Source organism: Odocoileus virginianus, chromosome 7 (assembly GCF_023699985.2).
Source record: "Odocoileus virginianus isolate 20LAN1187 ecotype Illinois chromosome 7, Ovbor_1.2, whole genome shotgun sequence".
NCBI classification, from domain to species: Eukaryota; Metazoa; Chordata; class Mammalia; order Artiodactyla; family Cervidae; genus Odocoileus; species Odocoileus virginianus.
The window spans coordinates 49,051,654-49,067,357 of record NC_069680.1 but is presented as its reverse complement, the minus strand read 5'-3'; the positions used below and the strand labels follow the sequence as shown (position 1 = coordinate 49,067,357).

The window sequence follows — 15,704 nt, the reverse complement described above, 5'->3', positions numbered from 1 at the left end:
AGCATTCTCTGACATAAATTGTACCAATGCTTTCTTATGTTAGTCTCCCAAGGCAATAGAAATAAAAGCAAAAAATAAACAAACGGGACTTAATCATAATTAAAAGCTTTTGCACAGAAAATCAAAAACAAAATGAAAAAGACAGCCCACAGACTGGGAGAACATAATTTGCAAACAATGTGATTGCCAAGGGGTTAATTTACAAAATAAACAGTGCATATAACTCAATAACAAAAAACAAACAACTCAGTTAAAAAATGGCCTGAATACCTAAACAGACATTTCTCCAAAGAGGACATGGCCAATAGCCACATAAAAAGATGCTCAACATTGCTAGTTATCAGAGAAATGCAAATCAAAACTACAAAGAGTTACCACTCTCACACTGGTGAGAATGGCCATCATTAAAATGTCTACAAATAATAAATTCTGGAGATGATGTGGAGAAAAGGGAACCCTCCCACACTGTTGGTGTGACTGTAAATTGGTGCAGACACTGTGGAAAACAGTACGGAGGTTCCTTAAAAATCTAAAACTAGAGTTACCATATGATCCACCAATTCCATTCCTAGGCATATCCCTGGAAGAGATGAAAATTCAAAAAGATACATGCGCCCCAATGTTTACAGTAGCACTGTTCACAACAGTCCAGAGATAGAAGCAACCTAAATGTTCAGTTCGGTTCAGTTCAGTCGCTCAGTCGTGTCTGAAATGTACATTGGCAGATAAATACTACTCAGTCTTAAAAAAGAAAGAATGCCATTTGCAGCAACATCGATGGACCTAGAGATTACCATACTAAGTGAAGAATGTCTGAAAGAGAAAGACAGATACCATATGATATTACTGCTTCCTGTGTGGCCTTCACTGACACTGCAGGGGCTAACCTTATTATCATCCCTTGGCTATGATGAAAAGTCCTGGTTCCCACTGGGCTTCCTCTGACACCAGCCCAGGGGGAAGGCTGACAGGCAACTCATTGCCACTGGTGTGGGTTGTAAACACCGGCTCCCCATTAGCCTTCTCTGATGCCACTGCAACGAGCGGTGGAGGAGGAGGGAAGGGTGGTTCCTAACAGTTGGAAGATACAAGTCTAGGTTCCCTACCTGGCCAAGGCTGGTGGCATGGAAAAAAAGGTTTTTTTCTATGGTGTTTAGCTGGAGTAAAGGCAGTTATTGTCTAAAAACTTTGCCTTCATGGCTGTCCCTTTCCTGTTCATTTGGGTAAACACAGAAGACTTTTGGGGCAGATATTTTTTTGTCTGTGTCCACTGATGTTTGTGAGCTGATGACTAGCACCTAGTCCAGAACGAGAGCTAAACAGAAAATCCATCACTGTGTTCTCCTTTGGGTCCCAAGGTCCCTAACTGGTTGACCTTCTTTCCACCTTTCAGACTCTTTCATGTTTGCTTTATATATATAACACTCCTGGTTTTTAATTGTATGTAGTAGGAGGAACAGGGAGAAATAGGTCTACTCTATCTTGTCCTGAATCAAAACTGCTTACTCTGTTACATTCTCATGAACAAAACCCAATTATTAATATGACATGTATTCTGCATAAATCTACAAGTGCAATTATATGAAGTAGGAACAGCAGAAAACAGATAAACAGGAACTTAGGCTAGGAGAAATGTCTTACTATCAGTGACTGACATCAACTCTGAGAATATACAATCTACCACCAAACACTAATGGAAATCCTACACATGTCTACCCATATCAGTGAATCCCTGGAGAGAAACCTTTAAGATACAGAAAGGTGTTTTAAGGACAAGTAAGCCACCTAGGGAACTTGAAGGAGGAAGAGCAAAAGTGGTATTTTGATCTGGGGTAACATAAAGCAGTACTCATTTAGGAATTCATTTCTAGAGGTAGAGATCAAAACGAGTTCATTCCATGTGGACTGAGGCAGAATTTATCTAGGGATTTTCCATAATTCATAATGGTTTGGAAAGTGTGTCAGGTAAGTGAAAGGTTCCTTTCTAGTCAGGCACTGTGAATAACAAGATGACATTTTAAATGAATTCTGATAAAGTGTGCCCTGATTAGAATGCATTACATAAAAAGAAAATCAAGATCCACTGATGCTAATGTGGTTTTAGTTAATACAACTATTTAAAAAAGCAGTGTTGAAAAACTGTACTCATATCTTGGAAAATATATTTTATGTGTACATACTGAAGTATATGTATATAAACTGTATCAAATTTAATGTACATGGATTTTATGACTGTCATGGAAAGTCCAACAAAGGTAAATTTCCCTGTTAGTAAACACACCTTTTATACTAGTATATTGGAATCAATCATACAATATATACAACAATTTTCTTTCCATTTTCCATGCTTTCTGTCTTTCTTTTTTCTTCTTGGAAGAACTTTTGAAAACAGATGGAGCAAATTCTAGAGTATCTAAGGACCTGAAAACAGGCCAAAGGACAGAGAGAAGTCAGAGAAACAGTGACCTCCAGTGGCCACCTAAGACTGACGCTGGCAGCCTTCCAGGGCTAAGCCTAGTACCAAAGGTGTATTTATTCCATTGCTGTATTTATTACGAAAGAAAATAGCAACAGTGGATCTATTTTATTTCTGATTTTATGCTTAACAAATATAAAGAAATACCTTTCTTGTTAAGTCATATGTGGTTACTCCCATACAACAACTGACAAGTATAATAATTAGCATTCTCTCAGTTCATATTCTCTAAATTAAGTGAATAGCATTTTCCATGAATTACATAGACTCAAGGGTAAATAATTTACCAGAAAGAGAATTATAGACTAAACTCTGTATTTATAGGCTATTCAAACATAAGGCAGGAATTGTTTTCATGATCAAAATATATGATATTGCAAAGTACTTATTTTGAAGAACATGCATGCCTAAATTCACCTCTCTCTTTGATTCCCTTTGCATTTTCCACAGCTTGGAGCTTATTTATTTATTTATTTATTTATTTATTTATTTATTTATTTATTTTAGTTGGAGGCTAATTACTTTACAATATTGTAGTGGGTTTTGCCATACATTGACATGAATCAGCCATGGATTTACATGTGTTCCCCATCCCGGTCCCCACTCCCAGCTCCCTCTCCGCCCGATCCCTCTGGGTCTTCCCAGTGCACCAGGTCCGAGTACTTGTGTCATGCATCCAACCTGGGCTGGTGATCTGTTTCACCCCAGATAATATACATGTTTCGATGCTATTCTCTTGAAACATCCCACCCTCGCCTTCTCCCACAGAGTCCAAAAGTCTGTTCTATACATCTGTGTCTCTTTTTCTGTTTTGCATATAGGGTTATCGTTACCATCTTTCTAAATTCCATATATATGTGTTAGTATACTGTAATGGTCTTTCTCTTTCTGGCTTACTTCACTCTGTATAATGGAGCTTATTTAGATTTGGAACCATCATCTTGACAAGAAAAACTAGAGAGTTGTGAAACAAAACAACAAAACTTCCTAAATTTTTTTCAGATACAATCCCATCAAGAGTTTAAAAAGTGAGAGCAAGGGCTTTTAAAATGACAAATTATAGGGATTACTGTGTAGAAGTTTTAGAACCTGTATAGCACCGTCAACTTAAAGGTTTCAGTCTCACTTAAAAACACACATCTGCCCATTTACTCTCATGAAATTCTCTTCTACAAATATGAAAGGACTGTAAGTATTAAAACTACTTGTGACATGGAATTCTTTTGAATTCTGGGAAACTGTTTTCAAGGACAAACACAGGATAACTTAAAAATACTACTGATCACTAGAATTCAAAAGTAAATAAGATTTCCCTCATGAATAATTAACACAGTATAATAGCTGAGAGATTTCTATGTTGGCAGAAGCCTGACAATCCTGCCTAACTCACCATATCTCATGAAACAGTCACCCTTTTATTCTCTCATTTTCAGGAGAAAATTCAATAGTTGGTATGAGACAGAAGGTACTGAGTTACTGGGAATCGGAGGAGTCCGTGACATGCTCATCAACCTTAATCTTGGCGGTCTTCCACCCAAACAGATAGGAGTTGATGTTACAAGTGATTATAGAAAGGAATCTAAGTGGGGTGGGAAAAAAAAAAAATCCCATGATCTGATTTTTTTTTTTTACTTAATTATTCTGGGAAATAAAAGTCAGTAGAATTAAATATTTTGAGAAGAAAACTAAAATTGCTATTTCACAGAATCAGATTCAAGGGAAACCTGAGCCTAGAATTTGGAATGGCACTTAGTAAAGTAAATCGGTATGTATCTTGTTTGATTCTTACCGAATATAGTCAAAATATTCTTTGTGCTGGTTACGATAAAAAACAGAAAATTTGAGCATCCGTCCGGAAATCACTTCGGCCTTCTCCAACAGTTGTGTTAGATGAACTTTTGAATAGTCTGAAAATAACAAAAAAAGTTTGTTATTAAAAATACACCATCAAAAATATTGGCTACATGCTTAATAATTTGTAGATTATTCAGATTCTCTTTTGGGAAACTCAGTGAATAAGAAACTGCACTTAAAAAGAAAACATTCACTGTCTTTGTGGCACATTTTTTTTCTGCAAAAATATTTTTGTTATAGTTTATGGTCACTTAAAAAGAAAACATTCACTGTCTTTGTGGCACATTTTTTTTCTGCAAAAATATTTTTGTTATAGTTTATGGTTGTTTTTAAGAATATGCTTGCATTTTTTTCACTCACTGAAATTAAAGATCCTGAAACCAAAGTGTTAAATAAGGAACACCTATTTAAAGATTGAGTAATGTCAATCAGTACCACACTAGCCTTTCCTTCCATCAGCTGCTGAATCAAATAAAAGAAGCTTGTAACCTGAAAGGAATAGCAAATAGAATTTAAAGGAGTGATAATAGTGGTCATCTAATTTACTCCCTAAATCTATGAGGCTGGGAAGACAGATATAATATAACCATTTTATTGATGCAGAGATTGAGGCTTGCCACAGCTTAATGATTTGCCAAGTGTCCATAAAGCTAGTAACTTAAGAGACTAGGTCTTTGGCTACTAGCTGGTAGTTTTTGAGTACACAAGAGCTTGTGAAAATATAAAGCATCTCTCACAGTAAACTGATGTCTTCACCAGCTTTTTGTTTTGAAAATTGAGGATTGTTGCCAAACTCCTGTTCTAGAATCTAAGCAAAAATTTTGGTCTGTAAAGATTTCAAGACTTTCCAAATGAAAGCAACCTAATTGAACTACTCATGGCAGCATAGTTTGTTTACTCACTGCTTCACTGGCTCAATGAATGTTTATTTAGATTAGGACATGTGATGTACAAGGCATTGTGCAAAATTATACAAACGATCAATTGAAAAGATAAAAAAATTCCTCTTCCTCTCAAAGAATTCAGTCTAAGGGAAGAGGTAATATATAGACAACTGTGACGTATTATGGGGTTTTATCTGTGTCACTGATTAAACTAGATTGGTCAGTGGCATTCTGTTTTATTTCCAATACTTTGCACAGTGCATAGCATACAATATATGCTCACTAAATTTTGAGTGAATTAGATGTCTAGGTTAAAAGACAATATATACAATAGCTTTCTAAGATTTACAGAGTAAAGGTGATTGATAAAGCTTAGGTGAAACAGGCTCTGAATTATTTTAATAATCTGAAACAACAAGCTTTGAAAAAAAATTCTCCTTAGATTTTACTCATGGAAATAAAATGATTTATAGAAAAATATTGTGGCACATTTAAAATAAGCTGGGATTTTCCTTATTATTTACCCCTAAAACTTCCTTAGAATAATTAGGGGATATACTTGAATAAAAGAGCAACAGATTGATCACTCTAAAGGAAAGAAAGAAAACTAAAGGTCTTTCTTTATATACATAGAAATAAAACATGTACTCATGTAGTCATATAGATTGTAGAATGGAGTATCTAGACAGATATTTCTGAACTGAAAATGCCAAAGGTCTTCCTTAAGCTAAAGAAGAAATATTATCTCACTTCTCCCTAATGTCAAATGGGATTTAGGAGGTACATTATAGCTTCTTAAAAAATGAAAACTATGATGCTGTTTGGTACAATTCTATGGAAAATAGCATGTATTAAAACAATGTCAAAAGATACTGTGTCTTTTACTGTGTCTACCTCCTTCCCTGGTAGGATGCAATAAGGGCAAATGGAAAGATGTGTAAAAAGAGTAAGCATGAGGTGGATTCCAAGGAGGAATTTTAATTCAGGCGAAAAGTTGAGGGGATATAGTAATTCTAATGTGACACATAAAATACAGGTAAAATGAGAATTCTTTACACACTATTAATACAACATTGAAATCTTTAGCAATTTAATTACTGACCACTGGACTATGATGTATACCATATTTCATCTATTCTAAAATATATTTTTCCCACATTTCAGCATCTCTGACATGAGTCTAATATATGTGATAAGAAAACACTGTTTCACAGTTTAATTGGCAGTTTAATTTTTTTCTTGGAGATACACAAAGTGGTGGATCTTACAATCTATGACATCTTAGGAAGAAATATAGTACCAGAAGGATACTGTTTTGTTTGCTCTCATATACTGAGATCCTTAGCAACTTCCTCTTAGAACAAACAAAAAAGGTTGAAGATAAAATCACAATAATTAAGAATTAAAACTTCATCCATTCTACATATCCACATGGGAAATTTTATACTGACTTTGAAATTAAGGGGAAAAAAAGAAGATATTGAGATAAAGCAGTATGTAAGCACGTTCTGAGTCTGAAATAAACCTACTGTGAGGCTATGGGGAAAAAATAGCTGATTTATCTGAAAGATGCCTCAGCTGGGGAAGTTGCTAAGCAACCTGCAATAGGTGAGGCAAGTGTCTAAGACTTTTTGTACAAGCTCCTTTGTGTGGAAACAAACATTTAGCCTCTTTCTACAGTTTTATAGAGGAAACAATCACTTAGACAAAAAGGAAACAAAGCCCTATTCTAAGAGACAGAAAGAATGGATGACAGATGTATTCAGGTAGCTCTATGTCTCTGTGTCCCTTCACCATCTATTTGAGTGCTCAATAAATATTTATTTCTTGACTGAATGAATAAAACAAGTATATAAATGCATGATATGAATGGTTATGGTAACCTTTTCAGCCCAGTGGGCTATTAAAATACAGTTCAAGATCAAGAGGGACGGGCTTTCTACATTAGACACCCCAATGCCAAATGGCTATGAGGTACTTTCATGAAGCAAAGACACACACACTCACATGACATGAGTTTAGAGAGAGATTTTCAGCATTCAAGTGAAAAATCCAATAACATTTTTGTTACATAAAGTCATTGCGATCTGCCTTCATTTCCTTAAATTAAGAGAATCATATTTCTGGCTTCCTTCTTTCAAGACTGTGAAAATAAGAAATGAAAAAAAGGAAGAAAAAAGGTCTCTCTCTCTCAAAATGAATCTCAAAATATGCTGAATATATTTTCATACTGCATCAGTTTTTATTTGTAAAGCCTTTACTTTGAAAAATCAGATTGTGCATGTAGCACAGAAGTAATTTAATGCCATTATCCAGTTTCTGCTGAGAACCTCCTCTCTAATCAGTTTGTTCTATCACCCAGTGCTACTGGCAATGTAAAAACGACCAATAAATATCACTTAATAATTACAAAAATATATTTTCTATAATTAGCTTTCCAGGAACTATTAAATAAGGTCCCCTCCCCAATATTTTTACCCAGTTCTCTTACCTGCTGTGCAGAATTCTATAATTTCACTCCATTCAGACACAACGTAATCACCATCAACTTGTTTTGAGGCAGTCTGCACTGCTACTGTATACTCAGTTCTTGGGCTCAAAAACCAGTGTCCACGGACAGTCATCGGCAAGGGAACGGCTTTTGCCACCAGTTTTGTTGGAACATCCTAAGAAAAGAAAGGAGGAAGTGGGGACAGGTGGGTGGAAGAAGATGAATTAATGTAGCAGTGTAACTTGAGTCAATTGTAAACAATGTGGAAGAACTTACTAAATTCCTGGCTAATGACAGAAGTTTCTTCTTTAAAGATATTTAGCAATTATGATCTTTAAATCTCTTATTCTTCAGATGTAAAAGATAAGGCCCGATTTGATCAAGAAATATGCAAAGATCACACAGCTAGCTAATGGCATAAGTGTACACGGATTCATCTTCTTGATTTCTAGTATAATGTTGTTCTCTGTACATTCCTTAATATGCTCCTTAACGTGCAATATTCTAATATTTTAAAATATTATATTTATTTAATATATTGTTGCTGTCATTCAGTCAGAGAAGCCCATTATTAAATGTTTTATATGTGAAGGGACAGAATATTTTTAAATAAATGACTGCTTCACATACAAATGTGGTAACATTTGTTTTACTTGTATTCAAGTATGGAGCCTATATGTCACAGAAAGTCTAGGTATTTTAAAACAATGATTAATAATAAGGTAACTAAACCTTCTAGTTCGTATTCACTGTATTTCCAAAGATATGGTATTCTAAGTGTGCAATGAAGGAAGGGGGTCAAATTTAATTTATTTAATTTAGCATTTAATGCTAAACATTTCAAAACTAATTCAAAGAAGTGAAGTGTCACCAAAGAGAATATCCAACACTCGAAAGATTAAAATTGGGACATGGGAAAATACTCTTTTATCAATCTTGTTCTATCACATTTATCTGTACGTATAAGCCTCACTCACCATTAGTATGTATAGTTTTACTATACACATAGAGTAAAATGCATAAGTTTTAGACAAGAATTCTTTCAAAAGATTTATCAAGTTAAAATTTAGTTATAAAATATTAAAATAAGATCAGTTTTCATATCAGTGAAAACACTGAAAACATAAAGAATTTTTAAGTCAGAGAACTATTTATCCTCTCTAGAGCTACTTTTGAAGACGGAGATGTATCAGTTAAGATAGTGATAAGCAGACAGCTAACAGCATAAATATCAGAGAATTGTTACAAGTCTAAAACACTTAAAGGCTACTTTTACTCTCAAACCATAAAATAAAATTGACTACACAAAGCAGTTTTCAGGCCTTAAGTATTTTGAAAAATATTCTAAAGTTTATAAGCTGCCACTGACATTGTCCTTTTGGCAGTTATTTATAGGGAAAAATGTGTGCTTCAGTGGAAAACTATGAACCATCTATAGCACACTCTGCTGGTTGTCTTTTTCTGATTTTGCAGAATATATTCTACAGTTCTGTAATTTGTAGACATGTGATACCAATTCCGTTATTCTTGTCTAAACACATGCCAGCGAATTTTGTCCACTGGAAGTATTCCCTCTACTATTGTCCTTGTTCTTCCCCAACACCACACGGGTTTTGCCTCCACTGTACATTTATTTCAATATCCTGATCCTTAAAATGTCTTTTCTGGACCATCCTTTGAATTGGCTCTATTAATAAACTTCATCAGTTACCTCATTAGTGTGTTAAATAAAATCTTTAACACATGTTCACTTTTTTATGTCTGTAAGAGAGTTAAGATTTCACCTTTTCTGGGAAAAAAAATGTATTTTTACCCATATATGTGTTATTTCCTTATAAAATTTCTTGAAAGGATACAGCTTTTAAGTGACATATAATTTTCATTTTCGATGTCAAGTATAAGTAATCAGTGCAACATTATTCCTTCTTTCAAAATGGCATCATAATTAGAGAGTTTTAAGATACAAATGAATATAAGGATGTGTTAGCATTTTACCTTGTGTTTAAATTTATTGGAGTTCTTGTTCTCTTTCTTATTGAGGTCAATGAAATAGTGTGTAATACGGTCCTTTGATTTTGAATCCATTTCCCATGAAATCTTGAATGAGTCGCAGGTAATGTTGCTTATTTTGATATTATGTGGTACGGGAAGTTCTTCCATCTCTGCTATGCCACTGTCTTGTGATTTGTTCCCTGCAAGAAAACAATGCACAGTTTCTGACTAGTGAAATTTTCCTAGTTTGCAAGGCCATTAACTACCTGTTTGTGAACTCATCTAATTACTAAATTTGAGATTTCATTTTGTTCATGAAGTAATTTGAATGTTAATGACAGTAACACTATCTTTACATAATCACATTACCAACAAAAGGCAGAAATGAATTCGTTCTTACCACCTCTACATTTTCAGTCTTCTTTCCCAGTTTCTGCTTTCACAGAAATAAAAGCAAGAATGCTGTTGATCCACCTCTCTAACCTATGAAAGATTAGCCTTATATGGTAGATTCTGTCTGAAAACCCCCAAGGGACCATTTTTCTTACATGACCAATCGATTCTGCTCTAAAGTAATCCTAGGTGTTTTTAAGCTAAATGAAATCAGAAACGTTGATAATGATATGAAAGAGTCCAGTCAAATAAAGGAAAATTTTCTTTTAAAAAATCTGTGAGGTGTCAGTGACAGTCTATAAAAATTGTTCCTTTTGGAAATTTATATATAGAAATAGCATGTAATGTTTATATTTACAAATAATATAAAATACCATTTTTAAAACAGTTACTGTGAAAGGATTACTTTAGGAATCTTTTTTACCTGTTGTAGCCATGCTGATTGATAACATTAAAATCTTGAAGAATTCATCTGACATCTGGTTACTTTACAGACTATGTCCTACATTTTCAGTTAGAGAAAATTCTATTGCTTTGGCCAATATTATAGAGCAGAATATGACGGATGACAGGACAAAAAGAGAAAATATAGAGTTGACAAGTTTGTTTCATATGCAAGAAAGACATATTGAATGAAATTTTACTCCACATCTCCTTCCTGTGTTCCTTTTCCCCCAAGACAATGTAAAATTCAAGGTCCCAGAAAAGAAAATATATATATAATTGTTATTCACATTATAAAAGTCATAGATCATAAATCAGCTACCTAACCTTCTTTAACATAATAGCAAATCTTGATCAACAAAAACTGAAAGGAACAACAGTGAATGTCACTTTGTAACAACACCTTCCACTTTCAGATTAGTTTGTGTTCTTTACCCTCACAAGAGCTTCCCAGCTGGCTCACAGGTAAAGAATCCACCTGCCAATGCAGGAGATGCAGGTTCAAATCCTGGGTCAGGAAGATCCCTTGGAGTAGGAAATGGCAACCCACTCCTATATTCTTTCCTGGGAAATGGCATGGACAGAGGAGCCTGGCAGGCTACAGTCCACGAGGTCGCAGAGCATGCACGCACGCACAGCACAACCCACACCCCCTCTCAGTTATTATTGTAAGGCTTTTGATAATTTGAAGTCTTATTAAATCATTCATCCATTTGTCTCACCCCAAGCTGTGTTGTGGCCACAGCAACCTGATGACAATCAATGACTAATCTCAAAGTAACTAAAGTTCTTTATTGTCATTCTTGAACAATACTTTGAAAAATCCTTCTTTCTTCTCTCACGTACTCCCTCACACCCTAGTTTCCCCAGATACCCATTTGTTAAAACTCCCAGAAAAATCACTCCTTCACCTTGTTTTTGCTCCCCTCCCACAGCCTCATAGCATCCCCAAATTGCTTCCTGCTAAAAGCCTTTCAGAAGTCAAGTGAAGGGAAGAAACGAAGTGGAATCTCTTTAATGGCCTTGGGAAAGGGAAAGGCAGTAAATATGCAATAGTAATTTTTGTTGTATTTAGAAAAGCTGACATTTTCTGATTGCAGTTATCTTCAAAATATAAGCAACATTAAATGAAAACCTGTCTGGACTAACAGCAGAAATTTCTACAGAAATCACATGTATTATAAGGAGGAACCAAGATGGCTGAGGAGTAGGACTTGGAGCTTATTTCCTTCCATAGATACATCAAAAACATGTATACAAATGGAACAATTTTCACAGAACATCTACTGAACACTGACAAAAGACCTCAGCTTTCAAAAAGGGCAAGAAAAGCTCAACATAACAAAGTAGGACAAAAGAATAAAGAAACAAAAGACAAGAGAGAAAGGCACTGGATGGGACCTGTGTCCCGGGGAAGGAGGAAAGGTTCCTGCATCCTGGGAAGTCTTCTCACCAGTGGGGACTGGGGTGACAGAGGGAATCAGCTGGGACAGAGGGAGAACACCAGTGTGTGGAGGGCAAGAGAGTTACTTGCACAGACAGTTGGCACTGCCACCCCGTGCCCCCCATCCTGAGGTGCTCATCCACTGGTATGGGCAGCAGCTGGGTGCTGAAGCTCAAGCTTCAGGTCAGACCCAGGGAGAGGACTGGGGCTTCCTGCAAGCAAACAGCCTGAAGAGGTGACTGTGACAACTGAGGGTGCACTCAGAAGAAGCTGAGTTCACCAGAGAGTCAAGGCACCATTACTGGGGGAGCACAAGAAGAGTGGTGGGACCGCCATAGGAGCTTCTTTCCATGTGTGCATGCTCTCAGGCAACAGGATGCCACCTCTCTGAGTTCTGGGGTTGGGCAAGAGCTGTTGCCACCATCGTGGGCTCCAGAGGTGGGCAGGGGCTGCTGCAGAAACTAGGGGACCTAGCAGCAGAAGCCAGTCGCTGCCCTGCAGCCGGGGGAGGCATGCATGAGCAGTGAGCAGGCACCGAATCACTGCCCCTGCTGTCCTAGGATGGCGTGGGCCTTAGCCCCACCGAGAGATCCAGAAGTGGGTGCCGATCACTGCCTCTGCTGTCCTGAGGCATACAGGCCACCGCTGCTGTTGGGAGACCCGCAGGTGTGCACTGATCACTGCTGCCACACCAGGAGAGCACGCAAGGGGTGCTGCACTTACACACCCCGTATCAAGGGGATAATGACCAACATACACTGAGGAAGGAGGCAGAAAGCATTTCAAATAAACAGCCTCTCAAGTTTGGACAAAATGGTGAAGTGAAAAGACTTAAGCTCACTTCCCCTTACAAAAACACCAAAATCACAACGGCTGAACAACTATCAACAAAAAAGCCTGGAACCTACCCAAAAAAAGCCATGAGATGAAGAAGCAATGAGATGGTAGGAAGAGTACTTTCACAATATAATCAAATCCCATACCAGCTGGTTGGGAGACCCACAGACTGGAAAATAACAGTATCCCAGAGGTCTCCCACAGGAGTGCTAGTTCTGACCCCACTTCAGGCTCCAGAACCTGAGGGTCTGGCAGTGCAAGGAGGTGCCTCCAGCATTTGGCTTTGAAAACCAGCAGGGTTGGAGTGCAGGATCTCCCCAAGACTGGTGGAGACAGAGACTCCATGCCTAGATGGTGCATAGATAATTTCCTGTACCCTGGGACCCAGAACAAAGCAGTGACTCCACAGGAGCTTGGACTAGACCTACCTGAGGGTTGTGGAGAGTCTCCTGGGGAGGCGGGAGTTGGCTGTGGCACAGTGGTGGGACAAAGAGACTGAAGGCAGAGGCCCCACCCCCCCAAATGAAACTGAAACTGTGATTTAAAATCTTTTGACAAACAAAAATCTAAGATCAGATGGCTTCACGGGTGAATTCTATCAAAGCTTTAGAGAAGAGTTAACACCAATCTTTCTGAAACACCTCCAAAAAATTGCAGGGGAAAACACATTCCCAAACTCACTCTATGAAGCTACCATCACCCTGGTACCAAACCCAGGCAAAGATACCACACACACAAAAAAGAAAATTATAGGTCAATATCACTGATGAATATAGATGCAAAAATTTGCAACAAAATACTAGCAAACAGAATCCAACAATACATTAAAAGAATCATATACCATGATAAAGTGGGACTTTTCCCAGGGATGCAAGAATTTGTCAGTATCCGCAAATCAATTGTCTGATACACTACACTAACATACTAAAGAATAAAAATCACATGATCATCTCAACAAATGCAGAAAAAGCTTTTGACAAAATTCAACACCCAATCATGAATTTAAAAAACTGTACAGAAAGTGGGCACAGAAGGAATATACCTCAACAAAATAAAGGCCGTATTTGACAAACCTCCAGCTAACATCATACCCAATGGTGAAAAGCTGAAAGTTCCTCTGAGATCAAAAACAAGACAAAGATGTTCACTTTACCACTTTTATTCAATGTAGTTTTGGAAGTCCTAGCCATGGCAATCACAGAAGAAAAATAAATAAAAGGAATCCAAATGGGAAAAGAAGTAAAAGTGTCACTGCTAAGATGCTACCAGGAAACTACTAGAGCTCATCAATGATTTCAGTAAAGTTGCAGGATACAAAATTAACACATAGAAATCTGTTGCATGTCTATACACTAACAATGAAAGATCAGAAAGATAAACTCAAGAAACAATCCCATTTACCATCACATCGAAAAGAATAAAATAGGGCTTCCTTGGTGACCTAGATAAAGAATCTGCCTGTCTGTGCAGTTGACACAGGTTCAATCCCTAGTCTGGGAAGAACCAACACGCTGCAGAGCAACTAAGCCCACGCGGCACAGCTATGAAGCCCAGTGCTCTCGAGTCCGGGAACCACAACTACTGAGGCCTCGCGCTGCGACTACTGAAGCCTGTGTGCCCTAGAGCCCATGCTCTGCAATAGGAGAAGTCACCACAGTGAGAAGTCCTCAATACTCTGCAACTAGAGAGTAGCCCCTGCTCTCCGCAACTAGAGGAAAGCCCATGCAGCAATGAAGAACCAGCACAGCCAAAAATGAATAAATAAAAATTATTTTTTAAAAAAGAATAAAATATCCAGGAATAAACCAACCTAAGGAGGCAGAAGACCTGTACTCTGAAAACTGCAAGATGCTGATAAAAGAAATCAAAGATGACACAGATGGAAAAATATAACACTTTCTTAGATTGGAAGAATCAATACTGTCAAAATGACTATACTACCCAAGGCAATCTACAGACCCATTGCAATCCCTATCAAATTGCCAGTGGCATTTTTCACAGAACTAGAACAAAATAATTTTTAAATTTGTATGCAGACAAAAAAGACCCCAAATAACCAAAGCAATCCTAAGGGAAGGGCGGGGGGAAGCAAAAATGGAGCTGAAGGAATCAGGCTCCCTAAATTCAGACTATATTACAAAGCCACCGTTTTCAAAACATATGGTACTGACACAAAACAGAAACATATTAGCTCAATGAAACAGGATAAAAAGCCCAGAAATAAACCCACACACCTGTGGTCACCTAATCTGTGACAAAGGAGGCAAGATATACAATGAAGAAAAGACACTCTCTGGGAGAAGGCGAGGGTAGGATGTTCTGAGAGAATAGCATTGAAACAAGTATACTATCAAGGATGAAATAGATCACCAGTCCAGGTTGGATGCATGAGACAAGTGCTCAGGGCTGGTGCACTGGGAAGACCCAGAGGGATGGGATGGGGAGGGAGGCGGGAGGGGGGATTGGGAAGGGGAACACATGTAAATCCATGGCTGATTCATGTCAATGTATGGCAAAAACCACTACAATATTGTAAAGTAATTAGCCTCCAACTAATAAAAATAAATGGGAAAAAAGAAAAGACACTCTCTTGAGGTGATGCTTCTGTGAAAACTAGATAGCTACATGAAAAAGAATGAAATTAGAAAATTATTTAGTACCATATACAAAAGCTCAAACTGTATTAAAGGCCTAAATATAAAACCTGATACTATTAAACTCCTTTAGAGGAAAACATAGGAATAATACTCTTTCATATAAATAATTTTTTTTAAATCCATCTCCTAGAGTCATGGAAATAAAAACAAAAATGAATGGGATCTAATTAAACTCAAAAGCTTTTGTACAGCACAAGAAACCATAAACAAAATGCAAAGACAACACACAGAA

At 37.1% G+C, this 15,704-nt stretch overlaps 1 protein-coding gene across 2 annotated transcripts in view; it reads right to left on the bottom strand.

Annotated features, from left to right (window-relative positions):
• PHYHIPL (phytanoyl-CoA 2-hydroxylase interacting protein like) overlaps window positions 1-15,704 on the bottom strand; it is a 112,056-nt gene that overhangs the window by 9,185 nt on the left and 87,167 nt on the right. For both annotated transcript variants that reach the window (XM_070470684.1, XM_070470685.1), the window contains exons 2-4: window positions 9,701-9,897; window positions 7,706-7,880; window positions 4,266-4,383 (exon numbers count right to left, since the gene is read on the bottom strand). In XM_070470684.1, coding sequence (XP_070326785.1) covers window positions 4,266-4,383; window positions 7,706-7,880; window positions 9,701-9,897 — 490 coding nt within the window. The remainder of the gene's footprint in view (window positions 1-4,265; window positions 4,384-7,705; window positions 7,881-9,700; window positions 9,898-15,704) is intronic.